At 40.6% G+C, this 22,095-nt stretch overlaps 4 protein-coding genes and 5 non-coding genes across 9 annotated transcripts; all 9 read left to right on the top strand.

The window, feature by feature from the left end:
- The first annotated feature begins 142 nt into the window (after positions 1-142).
- Positions 143-10,983, top strand: rlf (RLF zinc finger). The gene is given in 9 exon segments (XM_028395798.1): positions 143-538; positions 2,135-2,289; positions 3,605-3,686; positions 4,411-4,546; positions 4,667-4,869; positions 5,354-5,490; positions 5,581-5,722; positions 6,005-10,237; positions 10,239-10,983. Coding segments are annotated over 9 exon segments (5,577 nt in total). The 5' UTR covers positions 143-358; the 3' UTR covers positions 10,548-10,983.
- Positions 10,984-11,658: 675 nt separating this feature from the next.
- zmpste24 (zinc metallopeptidase, STE24 homolog) lies at positions 11,659-15,361 on the top strand. Its single transcript, XM_028395361.1, has 9 exons — positions 11,659-12,059; positions 12,353-12,499; positions 12,599-12,802; positions 12,891-13,043; positions 13,133-13,274; positions 13,393-13,568; positions 13,732-13,836; positions 13,930-14,073; positions 14,150-15,361. Exons 1-9 carry the CDS (start codon positions 11,952-11,954, stop codon positions 14,372-14,374), a joined length of 1,404 nt encoding a protein of 467 aa, XP_028251162.1. The 5' UTR covers positions 11,659-11,951; the 3' UTR covers positions 14,375-15,361.
- Positions 15,362-16,159: 798 nt separating this feature from the next.
- On the top strand, positions 16,160-17,381 carry atp5if1b (ATP synthase inhibitory factor subunit 1b). The gene is made up of 3 exons (XM_028395507.1): positions 16,160-16,317; positions 16,862-16,974; positions 17,100-17,381. Exons 1-3 carry the CDS (start codon positions 16,252-16,254, stop codon positions 17,239-17,241), a joined length of 321 nt encoding a protein of 106 aa, XP_028251308.1. The 5' UTR covers positions 16,160-16,251; the 3' UTR covers positions 17,242-17,381.
- Positions 17,382-18,088: 707 nt separating this feature from the next.
- Positions 18,089-20,780, top strand: rpl13a (ribosomal protein L13a). The gene is made up of 7 exons (XM_028396314.1): positions 18,089-18,182; positions 18,823-18,895; positions 19,127-19,192; positions 19,401-19,502; positions 19,842-19,927; positions 20,105-20,164; positions 20,532-20,780. The coding sequence occupies exons 1-7, from the start codon at positions 18,093-18,095 to the stop codon at positions 20,739-20,741; spliced, it is 687 nt and encodes a 228-aa protein (XP_028252115.1). The 5' UTR covers positions 18,089-18,092; the 3' UTR covers positions 20,742-20,780.
- On the top strand, positions 18,977-19,056 carry LOC114428196 (small nucleolar RNA Z195/SNORD33/SNORD32 family). The gene has a single exon (XR_003669561.1). It is a non-coding gene; the product is annotated as a small nucleolar RNA Z195/SNORD33/SNORD32 family (small nucleolar RNA).
- On the top strand, positions 19,235-19,315 carry LOC114428197 (small nucleolar RNA Z195/SNORD33/SNORD32 family). Its single transcript, XR_003669562.1, has one exon. It is a non-coding gene; the product is annotated as a small nucleolar RNA Z195/SNORD33/SNORD32 family (small nucleolar RNA).
- Positions 19,678-19,751, top strand: LOC114428157 (small nucleolar RNA SNORD50). The gene has a single exon (XR_003669525.1). It is a non-coding gene; the product is annotated as a small nucleolar RNA SNORD50 (small nucleolar RNA).
- On the top strand, positions 19,966-20,041 carry LOC114428200 (small nucleolar RNA SNORD34). Its single transcript, XR_003669565.1, has one exon. It is a non-coding gene; the product is annotated as a small nucleolar RNA SNORD34 (small nucleolar RNA).
- LOC114428158 (small nucleolar RNA SNORD50) lies at positions 20,306-20,379 on the top strand. The gene has a single exon (XR_003669526.1). It is a non-coding gene; the product is annotated as a small nucleolar RNA SNORD50 (small nucleolar RNA).
- Positions 20,781-22,095: the final 1,315 nt, after the last annotated feature.

Here is a 22,095-nt window from a genome sequence, read left to right as displayed (position 1 = left end):
TACTCCCGCACTTCCAAAAAACATGTTTATTCTGCTTTCTTTAAATTAAGCAATCAGAGAGCTAGAGCTACGTGACATGTTACGTTCCTGCGTTCTCCGTAACTTTACAATTTCCATGGTAACTCATTGGATGTGACATTGATCACAGATACTGACAGAATGTAACGGAAATAACAACACGAAGACTGCTGCTTTCTATGTTGTTGTTTGTGTACCTACACTTCGATTTGTGACTGCGAAAAAAAACGTAATAAATGATGGGAAAACCCTAGAATTCCACGGACATGTTTAAATACTCCGACAGCAAGTGAAGGAGGCGTCAGACTGCACTGCATACGCGCCGTGGCGGAGAGCGAAGATGGCGGAGAATAATGTCGAACCAGAGTACGAATGGAGCGACCGGGCCCTGGACACGGCTGAAGACACTCTGGTTGCAATGGAAAACCTGCTGGCAACGCTGAGAGCTTTCGAAGACGTACTCAGGCAACAAGAAATATCTATAGCATCCTCCACGGAGTACTGCGACAACTTCTGTCAGGTATTGTGTACATGCAATTTTGAAGCTACAATTAGCCTAACGCTAGCTAACCAACGGTTGTTTTTTTTCCGCAAACTGAAAATAATCTGCGACAGCTGCTGCCCAGTTAGCTAGTTTGTATAATCTGGGTTTGCATTACATTAAGGGGCCAATTGCTACGTGCATATTTTTGTTAACATTTGCGTGTGCATTCAGTCTAACGTCAAAACATGTCACTAAGATGGGCTCATGGAATTGTCAGCTGAGCGATGTGTTGTCTGTTTGTAGGTTTAAGTTATTGCGGCGAAGTCGCCTTATTTAATTAACATAGATATGCATCATTTCAGAATTTGTGCATACTGAAAAAATAGGAAGTCTTATCACAGGGGTTTGCGTGCACATGACATTGCCACAGTTTGCACATCATACATGGCTATTTGTGTGTGGGGCGGGGCAGGATCGCGGTGTGTTTATCCAAAATTATACGCTAATTGAATCCATTAAATGTTTTTATTTGACAGACTCATGTGTTTAAAGCCTTTTCAGGACGATGCACCTATTCTATATCTATATGAAATGTTTGATTGTTATCTCTGGTGGTGTGTTCAAAACCTGTACTGTCAGATGATTTTGTTGTTGTTGTTGTTTCTAAGTTGATTGTCATGTTGTGCATATTTCATGCTACTCCAAAGTAGTCCACGTTTATGTTTTGCACCTTAAATCACTGTGCATTTTCTTTAAATAGCAGAATCTTCTGCTGGAAGCTTATTTGTCTGCTAACTGAACTCACTTGCTCCAGTCACACTAAGAGTTATTTCAGTAATTCTTTCATCTTCCACTAGTTGGTAATTATTTGTATCTCAAAAATATTTTTTGATTGTTAATAAACACAGACAAACAGTTGTGTGTAATTCTCACTTCCATTCGGAAGTAGTCTAGATGTAATTAGTACACTGATGTAGGTCTCTGGGGTCCAGGCTTTATTCCTGGCTCCCTCTGAGAGGCTACTATATATTTAGGCAGAAGGGAATTAATTTAGTGCACCAACCAGCACAGTGCTTCTTGTCTTGTAAATGAGACTCCAGGGATGTTGATAGTGCCGTGATGTTTTAATGCGAATGTGTGTCACCTACATGCAGGTGACAGGTTTAGATGTTAACTCTGCCTGGGAACAGTTGACCATGTTTAAAGCATTAATATTAAGAGTGGAAATTAAAACAGTGTAAAGTCATCACACATATTTGTAGAATACACATCAATTTAGTTGTAAAATATTTATACTACATATTACATAAAAAACCTACAAGACATGTGTTCTCCCTAGAGTCAGATTTTGTAGTGGAGTTTTAGGATTGTCATATGCTTTACAGTCAAATCCCCTCTAGGTCTAATCAGTAACACCTCGCACCTGATCTCATCTGGGATCAGTCTGATGTAGACTAGCATCTTCCCCAGGGTGAAAACCCTGTTAATTCTGACAAATAACTCACATCTGATCTCCTTTTCTGTTTTTCTGTTTTCTTTTCTGGTCATGTTTTTGAACATATTTGGACAAAATTTCTAACCACTTTATCCTTATTATACTTGTAAATTTGTGACTTCTGTTTGTGTTTATAGGCGCTGATGCACTATGCTGGGAGTAGGAACTCCATGGAGCATGGTCTGCCTCTTCTAGAGGTCTACTGCCTGTCCATAAACTGCTTTTCTGTGGCCAGGTCCCACCTCACTGCAGACTCGGACAGAGTGGCCCTTGTTCTGAAGAGACTAGCTTTGTGAGTACTGAAAAAATACATCTTCTGAGAAACAAATACATGGATGCATGCGTACATTCTCTCCACCCTAAAACATCAGAGTTGGTCGAATAAAAAGTCACCAACTCTCTGGTACATGAACACTTACAGCAGTGTGTGTTGAGAAACCCCATAATTGATCACTACCACTATATAAGGTGATGCAGTTAGCTTCACTAGTCGGATCACTCGGCAACAACTGAAAAACACCTACACTGATTGTTTTTGTTGGTGTTTTCCCAAGCTGTGATAGTAAGGATTTATCAGCACATGACACCGTGCTTACTGCCAGTCCTGACAAGTGTGTGCAATCTGACAAAACCCTGTGTCGTCGCACTCTATATAGCTGCTGCTACTACGACTGCTTGATACTAGCTGCTGTGTGTGTGTGTGTTCATCAGACTTGTGACCTTCACTGCCTCAATTTTTAGTCCTGCATTTCATTTGTTACTTGCTTTTTCTTGAGGAAAATCAATCTGTTCAGGAGAGCCAAGGTTTTCTTGCAGACATATTATTTATGATAACCACATTGTCTAAAAAAAAAAAAAAAAAAAAAAAAGAACAATAAAGGTGAATATTTTTTGACGACAATTTGTGCCAAGCCTAAAATTTGCCTTTATGTTGTCTGGAAATGTCAGCTTTTTCCTCAGGTGGGGATCAAACCTCCTCAAAGATGAACAGCTTCCTACATTATTGACACATAGTTTTTCTGAAATTGCTGTGTAATCCTAGGAGATCCATATTGTTGTTACAGCATACTTGGTGACTTGGACCTCTTCTGGTTGGACTGTTAAGCTCTTTGGTGTTAGCTGCTGGTGATGTCAGTGGTTGCTTGGCAACAGATCCAATATGGCTTCTGCTGATATTTTTGTCTGTTGTGTTTGGAATCGGATCAGTGCTAAGGTTGTTTAGCTAAGTTTATTAAACAAAACTCTCCCTCTTAAGTGAAATTCTGCTTTCTTTATTGCAACTCCACAGCCGGATTACACACAGATCATTAAGTGATCATATCTCTGGTAAAACATGGTGTCTTTGGCCTTGAAGACCCTGTTTGGTCAGTTTTTAATGTTGACACGTTAATGTGAAGTGAGGCAGCATGATTGCACTGTCTTGGGTATCCCATCTTCCCTGTATAGATGAACTTTGTGAAAAGCATTTCAACCCCTTCTTTATTTCCTAAATACAATTAAACATAGAGTGCTTATGGTTTTGTGGAATTTTCTTCCACAGTAATTTGAATTAATTGTGCTGATTTAGTTTTGTGGGAATGGACTCATCTTGTTTTTCATCCATGTAGGAGCTGTTTTGAACTGTTCCTGTCGGTGCCTGAGAATGAAATTCCATATGAAGCATGGGTTCAGTTCCACCAGTCTGTTCAGGTAAAAGATACAGTACTTAAAAATATATTTTTGTTGTTGTGTTACTGTCAGAATGCTGAATGTGGGTGGACAAGTCTTTCACCAAAAATGTGTCCTGTCTCACAGGTGCAGAGAGCTTTGTTTTTCCCATTTTTGTTGAGTTACACAAACTATTAGTGCATAGACCCAAGTTTTTAGTGCTTGTCAGGTTTGTACCTAAATATTAATGGTTCTGGTCACAGTGGTAAAAATGAAATGAAATCTCATTTCTTGTTTGGCTAATGTGTGTAGAGTTTGCTGTGCACTTTGCTAAATTAGTTCAAAACGCCCAAGCTGAGCAGAACTGATATGCTGTCAAGTGTTAAGGGACGTTATCACTGCCCTGCAGTTGCTTAGATGATGACTGATATAGACAGAGGATGTAGGTTTAAATAAAAATACTGCATTATTTTTTGCCGTTAGACTGTGGCCTGCTAAGTCTGTGCAACATAAGTGTTATATTATAGTGTTAAGTGTTTTTTTTTCAGCCTGTGTCTTCAGAAATGCTCCTTGTAGGTTAAACTGAAGTCAGTTGTCTTACACTATGAATTAATGGCATTTTTAGTGGTTCATTATGTAAAACACATTTCTGTGTGACTCTAGTGCACCAACACATCACTTTTTAGGGTACTGGTATTTAAAATAACATGCACTTTTCTTTGCTGGTTTTATATGTGACATTTGTTTTTGTTTGTATTTATTGCAGATTGCCCATGATACCTTGTTGCAGTATGGCAGCACAGACCTCCAAGCTTTACTCCAGATTACAGGAGAGGGAGGAGCATGGAGCAACTCGGTCCTTACTTCTCTTCTGACTGGCCAGGTCACCAACCCAGAAGAAGGTTAGGAGGCGGTTCATGAATCTTAGTTCATTTATTTGAAAACAACAGCATATAGTCTTTACTGTCTTTAACATTTATTGGTGGACATCTGCTTAGATTTGGTCTAAATTCTGTTTTCAGTTAATGCCTACATCAACCTGGAGGGCGAGGGCTTCATGGAGATGAGGGTGAAACATCTGGAGAAGATGGGCGAGGTTCCTAAGGCTGTGGTGTTAGCCAAAGCCTGTGCCGAATGCAGCTTCGTCACAAACCAAGCTATGTTTCGACAAACATACGTCGCCCTACTTTGTCTCCTGCTGCCCAGTGAAGAAGCCATAAAGGAGGTATCCCACATTTTGTTTCCTTTCATTGTTGTGACATATATATAATTGTAGTTTTATTGGGATATAGTGTATTCTTTATGTATTATTAATACAACTAATCCCATATATATAAATAATGATCATAAAAAAACGGGAGTTTCTTTGCACCATCCTAAAAAATAGAAACTCCAGATTTACATACAAAATAAGCTTCAGTGTGAAAACCTCCAGCTTGTGGCCTATTCTTCTGTAAAATGGCACTTGTATGTCAAGCTATGAAACATTTTACCCTCAAATTGATGTATAGTGCAATTCAACTATGCTGACATTGTAATAACTTGTTTTTCTTTCTCCAAGCATCACATATTTTATAATTAATTATTGCACAGTGCTGCTTGGTTTTTCATCTCATGCTTGTTCCTTGTTTACCTACAAGCAGTACGTGTACACTCAAGGCCAACAAAATATTATATTGTATTACAGCATTATGTCTGTTCTCTGACAGATATCCAGACTGGACTGTAAGGATATACTTGAGATCACATGCAATTTGGAGACAGAGGGGGAGGAGAATACGGCCTTCATCCTGTGCACAACTTTCCTGACACAGCAGCTACAGCAGCAGAGTCTTTACTGCTCCTGGTAAGTAGACTCACAGCTTATATTTGTCATATTTTGAGGGTCATGTGTGTATGTGTGTGATTTTTCTTCATCCTTTTTTTTTAATGACAGGGAGTTGATTCTGTTGTGGAGTAAACTTCAGAGGAGGCTCGACCCCACACTGGGTTCTCTTCTGGATCGATGCCTTCAGCTAGGTGCCATCGCCAAAACAATCCTCCATCTGATTTACCTGGTCCGTGTGATTCAGACAGAGGTCAGTGTGAAAAGTAAAACTACGGTACTTGAGAAATATTCAAGTAGCCAATGAGGATGGCTAGAATTTACTTGCATGTAGTCTAAGAAAACAAAGGCACTCGTTTGGATTTTAACCAGACACTTGATATGTTAAAACATATATATATATATATATATATATATATATATATATATATATATATATATATATATATATATATATATATATATATATATATATAAACAGCTCCTGTCTCGTTTTTTTTCTCTGCTTAACATAAAGTAATCACTCTCTTTTCAGGCAAACCAATTGGGGATATCTGCCTCAGTAGAACTTTGTGTCAAAGCCCTTCAACTTCCAAAGCAGGATGACTCAGAAACGAGGATCTCCGTCTGCAAGACCGTCTCCTGCCTTCTTCCAGATGATCTTGAAGTGTTGCGTGCCTGCCAGCTCACAGAGTTTCTGCTTTCCCCCAACCAGGAAGCCTTTGGCAGTCTTCAGGAGCTCTACTTGCGGCCTGATCAAAAGTATGACCAGGAAAACGAGGTTATTCCCAACTCGCTACGCTGTGAGTTGCTACTAGCTCTGAAAGCATACTGGCCTTTTGACCCTGAATTCTGGGACTGGAAAACTCTTAAGTATCACTGCAACTCCCTTCTTGGGCTAACAACAGAGTCAGAAGGGGAAGAGGAAGAGACTGTAGACAAACAAGAACAGGGAAAACAAGGCGAGCTACAGGGAGTCGCAGTAAAAGTAGAATTCGAGTACCAAAACGGAATAAATGGAGGTGTTGATGTTCATGAGGAAGATGATGAACAACAACGCACTAACCAAACAGAAAGCCGAGAAGAGTCGGATGCAAAGAAACACAAGTTCTGCTGTAAGATTTGTAAAAGGTCCGTTAGTGACATCCAAATCATTCACCACTCCAAAAGACACGCAGAAGACAACAACCACCGCTGCCCTGTCTGCTTGGAAACATTTCAGAGCAGAAAGGAACTCGTTCCTCACATTAAAAATCACATTCAGAGTGAAACGGATCTTGACACAGATGACCCACAGAAAGAGGACATGCTGAAACAGATGGATGATGATGATGATATTGAACCAGGCGAGATCACCATTGACCCTTCCTTAATGCTATATTATAAATCAACACATGATCCAGAAGTGTTGAATCACATTGTGCAACAAGCTAAAACCGTAAAGAAGAATGTGGACGATGACGAACACGTAACCTTTGACTACATCGACCAACACTTCAAACTGCAGAACCGGGATGAGTATCCGTGTCCAGGAACTGGATGCACTCGCATTTTTAAACATTCCAAGTACTTGTACGTCCACTTAAAGTCAGAGCACAAAGGTGATGAGAATGTGAAATATTTCCACCAGATGAGAGACAAGCGGGAGAAGTGTGTTTTTTGTAGACGCCATCTTGTCTCGGACTATCATCACCGCAAGCATAGAAGAGTTCACTATGGTGATCAGCCTTACACATGTGTGGTTCTAGGTTGCGGTGCAAAGTTTAGTACTTCCAATGAACTCGTCACACACAAGCAGACCCATGGTTACCATCTCAACTACCAGTGTGAGCTCAAAGGCTGTTATGTCACTTACTCTGACTTGGGGCAGATATACCACCATGAAGCACAGCACTTCAGAGACGCAGCATTTACCTGCACTAGCAATGAATGTAAAAAATTCTACCTATCCAAAAAGGAGTTTATGAAGCATTTGTCTACACACAACATCTCTTTCTCTGAAGATGACTTTGAGGCTCAAAGGAGGGCCAAACGGAAGCTATTGAAGACTGTTACGGAAGCAACAGTACGCGTTGCTAGGTCTGTCGATTCAGATAATGGAGAGGCTCTGAACTCTTCATCAGTGAGCTGTGCCTCCTCTTTGCAAGAATCTGACAACAAGGAGCCCAAAGCAACAATGACCTTGGTGGCTGTGTGTTTCGATGGAAGCAAGTTTACTTGTGGTTTTGAGAAGTGTGGAATGACTTTTTCTAGAGCCAGAGATGTCCAGAGACATTTGAAATGTGCTCACCCAGAACATCTCAAACTGGAGAACAAAGAACACAAACATGACAAGGAGCAGGGCACTAAGTCCAAAGGGATAATGATGGAACCTGAGCCAGACGGTGAGGAAAAGGGAATAAATGAGCTCCTGGCTCTATCTGAACCTGTGGAAGCTGACACAGAAAGAAAAGCTTCTACTCACCCCAAAAGCAGTGAAACGCGTTCTTTAAGCGTTCAAACAAAAAATGATGCACTGAAGGAAATTCTTATAGGGCTGAGTAGCCTGGACCTAAATTCTTCATCACCTCACGGTGACTCTCCTCAGTGCAACCCTGACCCAGATGCCTCACAAATAGCTCTTCATCAGGCAATTCTAGCAAAGCCTGTAATGCCTGAAGAAAAGGAAAAGGTAAAAGTTAAAACTGAAGAAGAATCGGAAATCAATGAAGGCGCTGAATCCTTAGCCACTGCTAAGCCATATGTCTGTGAGATCAAAAACTGCGGCTTTAGGACTGCTCAAAGTTACAGCCTACTGCGCCACTATAGCAAAATACATGGCCGCACCAATGAACAAGCCAAGAACCTAACCTCTTTGAAAACCACAGCTTTTAAACCTTACATGTGCCAGTTTTGTTCCAAGAGTCACAGACAGAAACACGTTTTGCGAGCACACTATATTCACATTCATAAACTGAGCGAGACTTTAGTTGACAAAATAAGCTGTGGAGCTGTGCACTATGATGGGAACAAACTGGTCACGTGTCAAACAACGCAGCCAACTCAGTCCTTAAGCCCTAATTTAAAAGCAAAGAAGAAAGAGATCCCGAAGGTGCAGGTCAAACATGAGACAACAATCGATGAGCAAAACTTGAATAATCATTCCACATCTGAGGGAGGAGAGGAGGAGGAAGCAGAGAGTAGAGAGGGTGACGGTGAGCAGAAGGAAGACAATGAAGATAAAACCACACAGGTTAGAACAAGACGTTTGGTTGCTAAAAGTAACCTGTGCTACATATTGGATAAATTCAGTAAACCATTTCATTGTGTGGCAAAAAACTGTGATGCGGCTTTTTCCACTCAGGGAGGCCTGGTACGCCACCTACAGTTAGTGCATCACTACAATCGCTCTCAGCTCTTGTTGGAAAAAGACTTTGATGAATCCCACAGTTCAGAAGTCAGAAAAGAGCCCACCAAGAAAAGGCCTCTCTCCAACTCGGATGACCCTCAGCCCCAATACAAATGTCACTTTGCCAACTGCGGCGCCTCTTACCACCTTAAAAGCAGCTTAGTGCGTCACACTCGTGATTATCACTCTCAGTCGTGTGAGCTAGTAAGGTGTAAATATGACGGCTGCACAAAAGTGTTCAGCCATTCTGAAGCACTTAAAAAACATACACTTTATAATCACTGTGAGTACTACGATTCACTGGTCGTACGTCTGCAGAGCACCCATAAAAAGTCAATTACTGGGTGCCAAAAGAAGCTAATAGTAGCCTCTGAGAGTCCTCAGAAAGACGAGTCTGGTTCACCCACTGCAGAGGAAGACGGTCCAAAGCCTGAAGTGACAGCTCAGTCAGAAGAAACTGGTAAAAAGAAAGAGAAAATAAATTCTTTCAGTCGCTTTGTCTTAAGATCTCCTGAAGAAGCACTGCAGATGTGCCAAGACCGCTGCTTACGCGTGGCCTTCCCATGCATGGTTCAGGACTGCGATTCAGTCGTCAGATACTTGCACAGCCTGAACCGTCACTACCTGAGGGTTCACCACATGCGCCGCGAGGATCTGGTGAAGAATGCAGATAAACTTCTTTTTAACGCAGAGCAGCTGGAGGAGCTGATTCAGAGGAAGTCAGCGAGGCCAACTGTGACAGTACCATGTGTCCCCAACGGGGTTCACAAAAGTGAGTACCAAGCAGAGCCAGAAAACACAGGGGGACAGCCGACGCCCATGAGCCTGCACTCCATCACGGCTGACACGCAGGAAGAGGATAATCACGATCCACTGGGATTCCCAGACGAGCAGGAGGAAGAGCTGCCACCTGTTGAGAGAAATGGGGTCCTGGTTGGAGCAGATGAGGTGCTGTATGGAGAAGCCAGCACAGGTGGGCATGCTGAAGACACAGCTGCACCAACACAAAACAGTCAGAAACAGGACGAGAGGTTAAGCTTGGATAAAATCAAACCTCTTCTCCGCCCACTTACTGTTGACCTGTCACCACCCTGTTCACTACGCTTTACTACTGAGGAGGGCTTCCAAGATACATCGAGCAACAAGGATGGTGGTAAAATGGTAAACGGGTCAACTTTATTGACCACTGCTCCTGTTCGTCAACCACTGAAACGTAAAAACGAACTGTCTGAACAGCCTTCAAACGTAAAAGACTCTCAGCCTAGTAGCCCTTCTCCACGCCCTTTTGACATTGCTGCCTATAAGCCCATTGGCTTTGAGGCTTCTTTCTTGAAATTCATACAAGAAACAACCCCAAAAGAAAAAAAAATCGTCACCAGTGAAGCGGCGAGACACTTTCAGACGCAGTTGTTCTGTCAAGGAGAACAACCAGCTAGGAATCTCTCACACCCGCAGCAGACGCACTCATTCCCCACTGCTGAAGCCCCACGCTATGAGCGGGGACTTCACATCAGTACAAAACTTGAAGTCCATTCTGGACAAAGCCCTGGCTGGGTGTGGGGACCTGGCCATTAAGCAGCTTCAGTACCTCAGACCTGTGGTGGTCCTGGGGCGACCTGTGTGCACCACCACCCTGCCTGACCTCTTCCCAACGGACACCAACAACAGCAAATTGCTTCTTGGAAGTTAGTTTAACTGGGCACCTTTTTAACATGGCTTGACTATTTACTTTGTATTTTCTCCACTTATATATCAGTATTTTGATTTCTTCCAAAAAATGAAGTTGTTATGCTGTTTTGTTTTTCTTTGAAGTTGCCAAACTAAAGAGTTTTAGAAATTAGCATAAGATACAAAACATGAAACACAAGCTTAAACAGTGCACATAAGATCCAGTTTGTTTTTTAGACTTAACATGCTCACTGATGTATATAGTGTAGTTCTCTAAGATAAATGTACAGCTTTTAAGATCCTTAGAAATGGACCGTAATGTATTGCAAGACCTTTTCAAGCATTTGGTTACTTTTCACCTCAGTTTGTTTTCAGTCAATGTTGGGATGCAGTGGAGAGATATTGGCAGACATGTATGTAACACTTTCTTAAAAAATAAATGTGGAAATCAAAAATGACTGTTTGAATTGTGTGATGAACTACATTTTTTTTTTTTTATACCGTATTAAAGTCTCCGTAATTTAATTATTGGAGCTTCTTCTTCAATAGACCTAACTCACTATCTATCTATATATATATATATATATATATATATATATGACATTTTAAGATTGTGGTATAGAATAAGGATATTATTGTCTGTGCCATTAACATTTTAAAGTGATATTCATTACTGTTAGTATAAAGATTATGTGGGGAATTGCATTTATGGTTTTAATTGTAAAGTGGGTACGTGCCTTACCCTGGCAAAAAAATAGATACTACTTGTGGTGTCAGGAGTCCCATAAGCCCAGAGTCCTCTGTGCAGCAACAAAATGACTCAATACCCATTTCAGTAATCCAATCTATTCTTATTTATTCCAGTTAATCTGGGCGTGGCACAGTTTCTCCAGGAGGGTAAATAATACCCTAGTCTCCTTCACAGTTTCAAATATGTGTTTTTATATATATGTGTGTATATTATGAATGGTAAATATATCCATAGTGTCAAAAAAGACTAAAGAAAAAATGCGTTGGAACAATATTATTAGAATTTACTATTAACGTGTGTTGTTATCGTATACATTCAGTCAAATTATAATTATTCACCTCGGAACCTAAATTGCTGTAGATGTTTCAGCGGGGACCGATTTCGACGTTACGCTTTGCCGACAGGCTCGAATCTCGCATGAATGGAAAGATAATAACTGTAAAAGCCTTTGACTTAGGAATGGGAACGGGATACAGGAATTTCTTTTCCAGTCTGTATCTGTTAATTTAACGTGGGAACAGTTTCTCCACAATCCAAGTTTAGTGTTCTGTCTTTCTATAGCGCGAAAGCTCAGTAGCCGCTAGCCTAAAACTACTAGTCAGGCTTCCGTTAGCCTGCCGTGCTAGTCAAACCTTCTTTACCAACAAGACAAACAAGACAAAAACAACAGCAAAGATGCTGGAAATGATACTTGACCTCCCGGTGGAAAAGCAGATATTTTATGCTGTCTTGGGATTTTCTTGGACGGTGTATCTTTGGGAGGCATACCTTTCTTACAGACAGGTAAGTCAATCATTTATCAGTGTCCATGGCTTTATTATCAAACTCGAATATAAGAATGCAGACGATGAGAAAAAAAAAGTGTTGCTCTCTATGAACAGTGACCTTAATTTGGAAATCAACTTCCTATTATGAGGGACTTCCTATTGCTCATAATAACTATATTAGTGCATACAAATACACTCAGTTGAACCAATTCCTACTCTATGCAGGATTAGACAGCAAACTATACACAGGTCACATTGTGGCAGCACTGTTCATATGAAAAAGTTCTAACACTGTGCTTGTTTCTGCAGAGGAGCATATACAGAACAACAACACATGTACCACAGGAGCTTGGCAAGATTATGGATTCTGACACCTTTGAGAAGTCACGTCTTTATCAGCTGGATAAAAGCAACTTCAGCTTTTGGTCTGGACTGTATTCTGAGACTGAGGGGACGGTGAGGAAAATAACAGATAACTTGATGAAAAAAAAAACAATAGAAAGCATGATCTGTGTCAAATTAAATGTTTTTATCTCATTGCTTAAAATGTTTTAGTTGATCCTGCTGCTGGGTGGAATCCCATTTCTGTGGGGCGTCGCTGGAACTGTGACAGCTCGCTTTGGATTCAGTCCGGAATATGAAATCACACAGTCCCTTGTGTTTCTGACGCTTGCTACTCTGTTCAGTGCCTTAACTGGACTTCCCTGGAGTTTGTACAACACGTTTATCATTGAGGAGAAGCACGGCTTCAATCAGCAGGTACTAACGCAGCACTCGCGCTGTAGATCAGGACTATACTGTTGAATGTTGTTTTGTTTTTCATTTTAACGACTGCTCTCCCTTTTAGACGTTGGGCTTCTTCCTTAAAGATGCCGTGAAGAAGTTTGTTGTGACACAGTGTATCCTGCTGCCTGTGACTTCACTGCTGCTGTACATCATAAAGATCGGTGGAGACTACTTCTTCATCTATGCTTGGCTCTTTACTTTAGCTGTTTCTCTGGTTAGTGCTGTTTTCACCTAAAAATGCACCGTTTAAGGCTGATTGTTGGTGCTATCAACTCATCATAATGTGTCCTCTTGTGTTCAAAGGTACTCGTTACCATCTATGCAGATTACATTGCTCCCCTTTTTGACAAGTTCACCCCGTTGCCAGATGGAGAGTTGAAAACAGAGATTGAAACTATGGCCAAGAGTATACATTTCCCCCTAACAAAAGTGTATGTAGTCGAAGGTAAGGCCTACTTAATCATCAAAGGTTCATGTTAGTCTTGGGATTATTGTGTCATGAATATTACAATACAGTAGATGTACTGGTCTTTGATTGTCTTGAATGTTTTCCACATTTCCAGGTTCCAAGCGTTCGTCTCACAGCAACGCATACTTTTATGGCTTCTTTAAGAACAAACGCATTGTGCTGTTTGACACTTTGTTGGAAGACTACTCACCTCTTAACAAGGCTGGAGAGCCGCAGCCTGAGGAGCCAGAGACTGACGAGGCGTCCAGCGAGGCAAAAGCTAAGCCCAAGGTCACAAAAACTGCTTACTTCAATATTATAAACTAAATGAGTTTCCTCTTTGACAGCACTGAGCGAGGGAACACTGCCTTAATCTTACTGTAACAACACTGAAGGCCATTAATGTACAGACTTGATGTTTTAGATGACTAATGAGATGAGTTTTCTTCCACAGAACAAGAAACAAGGATGCAACAACCCAGAGATCCTTGCTGTTTTGGGTCATGAGCTTGGCCACTGGAAGCTTGGCCATACTGTCAAGAACATCGTCATCAGCCAGGTGATACAATTTTCAAATAAGAACTCTTTTAATGACTTTTTAACTATTTGTCAAGTTGATAAGCAACACCTGCTGACATCTCTCTCTCTGCAGATGAACTCCTTCCTGTGCTTCTCCCTGTTTGCGGTGCTGATTGGACGTAAGGAGCTGTTTGTAGCTTTTGGCTTCACTGACAGCCAACCCACATTAATAGGCTTGATGATTATCTTCCAGTTCATCTTTTCTCCCTACAATGAGGTGAGCCAGGACTCTGTAAACTCTAAATCATTATACTACATTGTATTGAGTTGAATATTATCCCTCTGCTTTGCAGCTCTTGTCGTTCTGTCTGACAGTCCTGAGCCGCAGGTTTGAGTTCCAGGCGGATGCCTTTGCACGTGGCATGGGAAAAGCCTCAGAGCTGTACTCTGCCCTCATCAAGCTCAACAAGGACAACCTGGGCTTCCCCGTTGCTGACTGGTTGTTCTCCATGTGGCACTATTCCCACCCTCCTCTCTTGGAGCGCCTTAGAGCGCTGCGCAACGTCAAGCAAGACTGACGGGGCTGGAAGGAGGAGCGGCGGGCGCTGCCTCCTCCGAAGGGCCTCCGCAGACCGCTCCTGGCCCTGTGATGCACCCTGTTTTTTTTTTTTTTTCTTCCCATCTGCCCCTATTTTGTTTTATCTTGTTTTAGCCTATTTTCACTTGCTATACTTTTCTTTTTCCTTTGAAACTTTGTTTGAAACAAAACCAAAACATATCAGCACAAGGCAACCTAAATGATGTTAGCCTGTTCTGTCTCCTTCTCTAGAAACACCTGTTAAGCACCTGCTGTGAGAGATACATCTGGGCAATGTGTGTTTTCAAAAAAAAAAAGCTATTGTCAGAGCACAGATTTAGCAGCTTTGACTTGATGTCTTTGTTTTATAAATCATTTTATTTTTGCACAACTTGATTCTTTGTTTAAAACCTTTCTGGACTGTATGCCTTACTGTTGTGATGTAACCAACTAGGCACCTAAATAGAAGAATCATTTTATGGAATACTTTCTAATTTCCTAGAATATGTTTTATTTTTTCTTGAGCAAAAAAAAAAAACTAAAGACAAACTCATGACAATAGTTTTTATTGATACACAGGCCAGATTTTGCCCTTCAAGTGTCAAACTAAAGAACGTACATTTTAATCTAGCTGTCAGCTCAAATTCTAAAGGAGGAACTCTGTAGATTGCTTGTCACATTAAGGAAATGTGAGTGCCTCTAAGGATCTGTTGTTTTTGGACAAACTGAACAGAGCAGTGCAGAAGATTATGTTTGAAATGAGCTTTCATTTGGGATTTTCACTTTTATTTTATTTCTAAAGCACTTGCTTGCCAGCATGGGTCCAACCATACCTGTATATATGTAACTTTTGGTGATTAGAGTAATTGTGAGAATTGTGAAACATAACAGTGAATGTGATTTGAAAGTTTTAAGTTGAGTTAATTAGTTTCTTCTCTTGGTTTTGGGTCCTTGTTACCTGGCAAGCAAAATGGTATCATAGGGGACCTGGGGGCGAGTGGGGGGGGGGGGGGGGGGGGGGGGGGGTCTGCGAGGTTCCTTCCACCACATGAGACAGAGTTTGGTTTGTTCAAAGAGAGGCCTGTATGCTTTCTTTGCTGCATTGAATAAAATCATAAAAGCATTTGTGTCAGTGTGGAGTCTTATTTTTAACATGAAGAAGTATTATTTCATAATGTTAAACTCAAAAGATTACATGTGCATGACATATAAACAGGGCCATTTATGAGTATGACATATCTTGGATCTGTTTAATAATTTAATTTTAAAGTAGTTAAATTAAAAAAACAAACAACTCTATTTGTCCCCAGTGGGCAATCAAAGAATTCTCAAAAAAAAGTTCCAGTGTGTAATGTAACATAATAAGAATAAAAAAATAAATATATTTGACATATTTTTAAGCCCTTATTTAATAATTTTAACGTAATATTTCTCAGAATAAAAGAAACAATATTTTGCTGTCAAAAAATGTTTATTGTATTTGCCTAATAGCTGTCATTACAATTACAAGAATTAATTCAATATTAAAAACACGTCACGACGTTACGTCAAGAACGTAAAGTATACCGAATCACGCTGTTCATTTTTCAGACTGTACCATTACGAAAATGCAATACTGTCCGTACACTATATTTTATTTTATTTATATTTCCACCCTGAAAATGGGAGTGTTTATTTCAGCGCGCTGTAGATAATATACCATAATATAAATTATTATTTTAACTGCCTCTTCTCGTTAGACCACATGACTTCTGGTGTCGCCGCCCACCCCCTCAGACGTGCTCATAATGGCGCCGTCCTGTTGTGTATTTTTACGTGTGGACAAGGGCAAGCTCCACTGTCACTGTCAAGTGTTGTTTTCACATGTGAGAATCAAACATGGCGAGGTTTTTGAGGCCTAACATCAGGAGTTTTGTCACCTCGCAGCTGAGAATGTCCGACCAGGTAATAAACATCATGTAGACCGCTATTGTGATGTATCTGAATCATTTTGTACTAATCGTCATAAGAATTTAGGCTAGCTGAGTGCCTTTACAGGTTGGTTGTACAGTTGTAGGTCAGATTAAGTTTAGAGTAATTGAGTTTAATTTGAGGAAAATGTATTTGTATCGGTCATTTTTCCGGTGTTTTTTCTCCATAACATGCACCTGCGTCATTCAGAAGAGTCCTGTGTTGTCCTCTGATGTGTTTGTTTGTTTGCTTTGTCTGCAACCGTTTCTAGTCTGTTCCATTTGCCTCCATTATCACCTGGCACACAGAGAAACCCTGTCCTCTTATTTGTGAAGTAGAATCAACCTTAAGCTTCAACATAAACTAGTTTCACAGGGTTTAGCTGACTTTTGACTTATTGTGACATAAACAGGAAACGTCAGAAAGAAAGAACCGTTGCTATGGTGCGTTTTGGGGTTTGTGTCCTAGTTTCTTTTGGGGTTTTTTGTGTGTAATTTGTCTTTCTAACCTGTATTTCTGCAACCCTGACCTGTCCTAGCTGGGTGAGCTGGGCAAAGGTGCCGGAAAAGGTGGCGGAGGTGGAGGGTCCATCAGAGAGGCAGGTGGAGCCATGGGGAAGAAGCAGGCAGCCGAGGAGGAGATGTACTTCAAGTGTGTATTCTTTTTGTGCAATGACTTCACCGATTGCCTTTTAAAATGCAGTTTTCACTCCTTTTAGTCTCTACCTCATACTTGTGTCTGAACAATCCTGTCTGATCTTTCCATCTCCACCGCAGGCGTAAGGAGCAGGAACAGCTGGCTGCACTGAAGCAGCACCACCATGAGGAAATCGAACACCACAAAAAAGAGATTGAACGTCTCCAACGCGAGATCGACCGCCACAAGGGAAAGATCAGGAAGCTGAAGCATGACGACTGAGCGTTTCCTCTCCGTCCCAGACACCTTTAACAATAACTCCTGTTGCTGCATGCACTGTGTTACTGGGCTAGTCATGAATGTGTTGGGTGATGGTTGTTCTGTAATTGCTTAAGAGTTATTAAACCGTTTCATAAAATGATTATTGTTTCCATGGCATGCTGTGACAGATGTTGGACAACTTCATTTGCTGTTTTAATGTGCTGCCAAAGTAGGAAAAACCTAGTGAAAGCATCATATCAGCATCTGGCACAAGAATATCCTTTGGTATTAATAAAGTTAATTTTATCTCATAAGGGAAGGGAACACAAGATTTTTGTGGGATGTATATTTTGACAGTTCCAAGTGCTGTAACAATAAATTGATGAACAAAAATATTAAATAATTTTGATAATCAATTGTCTTTTTAAGTACTTTGTTGAGACAGAATAAACAAATTGTGATCAATATTTTTCCACAGTGGCTCTAATGTAATAAATTAATTTGTCAAAAACTTATTACAACAAATATGACTGAAATACATATATAAAAATACCATGAAAAGTAACTGCACTGCTTAGCTATTAATATTCCTTAACAAACTTGCGTTGATCAAATAAAATGCACAATCTGGCATTCACTTAGGGATGAGGCTAAAATAAACCAAATAAAATTACAAACCTTCACCATTAGCTGTTATCAAAGTAGCCTTTGCATAAGTTTAGTTAAATAACTTACATATTATTAACCTTTTTTGTAAATATTGAATTAAATAGACTTGAGATTTAAATACAAGTCTAATAACAAACAAATAGTCCTCTCCTGTACAGCGGCGGCGCTGTAAATTTAATATCCATCCTGCGAGGCAGAAGTACATGTCGTCACTTCCGCCCACCCCTGCCTTTTACCACGGGCAGCCCCGTTTATCTTTCTTTTCGCACATCATGGCGGACCGGTTCAATAAGGTGGGTAACTGCTGCAGAGGCATAATTCAATATTTCTGCTTTTTGGTCAGAGTTAACTTTGGTGTTTTGCCTTATATCAGTGTGCGATAGCAGTAAGATGAGTTTGTGTAGTCGTTGTTCGTTTCTGAGTATTTCAAAAGTCGTGATTTGGTAACATTTTGTGGCAGCTAGTCGTATCTGAGTGAACATGCCGTCATCATGGCAGCTTCCCTAACGAGTCAATGCCGTTAGCTTGCTAGCTCTTAGCTGTCGTGTACCTATAGGTGTCGGACGGGCAGACTTCAAATAATGTAATGTTTGTCTATTCTTTGTCTATATGAGTGGCATTATGTGATTGGTACGCTTAATAACTATAATTTACTATTAACGCGTCAGCGTGCTTTGACGTTAATGCTATGCTAACGCTACCCGGTACGTTGTTGGCGTCCATGTGCAGGTTATCTCTAGACTCATGGAGCCAAAAGTGTATGTCTTAAATTTCTTCAATGGCCAAACTGATATACAGTTGAACAATGAGTGCCCTTTGCCTCTATAGTCTGGCGGATGACGGCTAGGTGTTTTGAAATGGTTGGAGTTGGTTGACATTATCGTGCAAGTTGGTTGGAATTTTGATCATAAGTTTTATTTTTCAAACCTGCAGGTTCTGCTGCTTGATGGCAGGGGCCATCTACTGGGCCGGCTTGCTGCCATTGTGGCTAAACAGGTCCTTCTGGGTAAGTTTTTTTTATTCATTTTTTTTTCTTTGGCAATGTTTCCCATGAACATTACATTGACCAGAGCTGCTGTTTCCTCAGTCTGTCAGTGATGATTGTATTACCCACCTTAGTTGAGTTTAACAATGAGAAAACTCACATGCACTACCATCTGAGACAGGAATCAAACGACTTACCAAACAGATACTCTGCCTTCTTTTGTCCTAACTATGTTTAAATTTGTTTTGTTAGGACACAAAGTGGTGGTTGTGAGATGTGAAGGCATTAACATCTCCGGCAACTTCTACCGCAACAAACGTAAGTAGAGTGAATGACAGAGTATATGTGAGCCTTTTGCTGGTTGTCGGTGATGTTTTATCACATTAATTCGAGTTTAACTGACCATGAGAAAACCTTACATGCACTACCATCTGAGACGTCAGCACTGCGCACTACTACTACTTAGTCAGTGCTTGTGTATAAAAGTATGTTCAACTTTATTTTTGTGTCATGTGCCTGTCTACAGTGAAGTACCTGGCTTTCCTCCGCAAGAGGATGAACACCAACCCCTCTCGTGGACCGTACCACTTCAGAGCTCCCAGCAGGATCTTCTGGAGAACTGTCAGAGGTCAGAATGTGGGCAGTGGAAACAAATGTTTTTTTTAATCGATGAAATTGTAACTTTAGAAATGGTTTCTGCTTGCATGACATGCATATAGCCATCATCCCTTGTGAATTATAAACAGTGAATTTTTTGAATTGTGTGGAAGGCATTTACTATCTAGCATAAGTGGATCCTTGTTTGACAGTGATGAGCTCTTTATCCCGAAGCTGACATCCATTGATGAGACAACTCTACGGATCTGACTCCTGAGTTGAACAAGGATAAACATTTGTGCTGGGAATAAAACCTTTGCACAGGTTTTAAAAAAGAATGTGTTGACTTTAAATTTTCTCTGTTAACCAGGCATGTTGCCCCACAAAACCAAAAGAGGCCAGGCTGCCCTGGAGAGGCTGAAGGTGTTCGACGGAATCCCCCCACCTTATGACAAGGTCAGCAGACATCTTATTTCAGTCAGCCTTTCTGTTCTGCTGTCTGTGATGTTATCAATCTTACCTACCTTGTTTGAAGAGCATTTTGAAAAAGAAATCTGGTCTGAGACTTGCTGTCCTCACATTGTTTGGATGTGCTGCTTTTTTCTGTATCTGATCTTTTATTCTGGCCTACAGAGGAAGCGCATGGTTGTCCCTGCCGCTCTTAAGATCGTGCGTCTGAAGCCCACCCGCAAGGTGAGTTCATAGTCTGTTCATAGTCTGTTCATATAGGAAAACACATGTGAAATTTGTGGGTCACATTTATGATTTCAATTTGTGTGTTCCTAAAAGAATACATTTGGAAATCAGAATGCTTCAGTTGACCTTGTTCTTACTCAACAGTGATGAGCACTTTATCCCGAAGCTGATCATTAGTGATGAGCATTAATCACGGATCTGACTCCTGAGTTGAGCTAGAGAAACATTGTCTAAACTTGAAGCTTTTTACATATTAAAACTCTAGTTAACTGAATTGAAACATACAAAAACATTTTGTAACTTTGTTTTGTTCAGTCTATACCTGTCAGTGATTTAATGTAACAATTTCTTATCTCTCCCTCAGTTCGCCCTCCTCGGGCGTCTGGCACACGAGGTTGGCTGGAAGTACCAGGCTATCACAGCCACTCTGGAGGAGAAGAGAAAGGAGAAGTCCAAGCTCCGCTACGCCAAGAAAAAGACAGTGATCAAGCTGACTAAGCAGGCCGAGAAGAACGTCGAGAGCAAAATTGCAAAGTACACAGATGTTCTTAAACAATATGGAGTCCTTGTCTAATCTGCTTTCACCTGGGAAATAAAAATGAACACCTGGTCACATGTTGTCAATTCTCCCATATGTATTAGACATACAGAGAATCGAAATTATGTTACTCTTAAACCCTGAACGTAATAGAAAAAATACAGTAAGTAAAAGAAACTACACCGCTCAAAAAAAGGAACACTTAACACAATGTAACTCCAAGTCAGTCACACTTCTGTGAGATCAGCCTGTCCAGTTAGGATCAACACTGAATGTGAATCATTTTCAGCTGCCGTTGTGCAAGTGGAACAGACAACAGGTGGAAATCAGAGGCAGTTATCAAGACAAGCCCTATAAAGGAGAGGTTCTGCAGGTGCTGACCACAGACCATGTCTCTGCTCTCATCCTTTCTGCCTGATGTTTGAGCTCTTTTGCATTTTGTCAGTGTCTCAGCAGTAGCTCTAATAGATTTCACAATCAGTGCTGCATCTGCAGGTCACACATGCTGACATCAAAAGAATCTGAATGAAACTGGGGTCTATGTAGTTGATCTCTATATTTGAAGAGAAAAATAGCACTTTCCTCAACTGCTCCGCATTAACTGATAAGATAATCCTTTATTAGTCCCACACAGGAGTAAATGAGTCATTAAGAGGTTGCTTTGAGAATAGGAGCACATAAATTTGCACAACTGCTGAGGTGTGTTGAGTATTTCCATCTCTGAAAGAACTGGAATATCAGAGCAAACACTGAAGATAAATGGGGGATGGTTGTCGAGCTGTGATTCAATGTGGTGCAGTTGAACCTCTCTGCCAGCAGAGGGCACTGTTGTACTGCATGTGGGTACACTTATAGCTGGTCTTTAGTAATGGTAAATCCCGTTCAGTTGTAATGTTAATCCAGAAGAGTTTTCAACCTTTAAAATATTCAATGAATATAATCTGTTTTAATGTATCCTCAGTGGTTAAGTCTGATCTTAATTCAATAAAAAATAATTCATGTTAAAGCCAAATCCGAGTGAAGCGTAAGCTTCTCTCCGCAGTGTTACACAATATAACTAATATATTTTTTTAAGGATTATGCTTTAGAAAATACTACCTGGCTAATTCTATTGTGGAGTACAATCATACTATACTGAACCTGGTTACTGGATATTTTTCCTGTACAGTACAATTTATCCAGGACAGCTGGAAATTAAGCTGAACTGAAACAAGCAAACCTCCTGAGAGGGAATAGATGGCTTTCAGTGGCCTTTTGCTGAGTTTTCTGTACCTCCTCAACTTAAAATAGGACAAAATGTTACCAACCAATCCAGCTGCTCCTTTCACCAGTACATAGAAGGCACTGTCCTCCTTATATTAATCAATCAATGATCCAATCTAGTAAGAGA

This window comes from Parambassis ranga, chromosome 22, assembly GCF_900634625.1.
Source record: "Parambassis ranga chromosome 22, fParRan2.1, whole genome shotgun sequence".
In the NCBI taxonomy this organism is placed as follows: Eukaryota; Metazoa; Chordata; class Actinopteri; family Ambassidae; genus Parambassis; species Parambassis ranga.
This window is presented reverse-complemented; position numbering and strand designations above follow the sequence as displayed.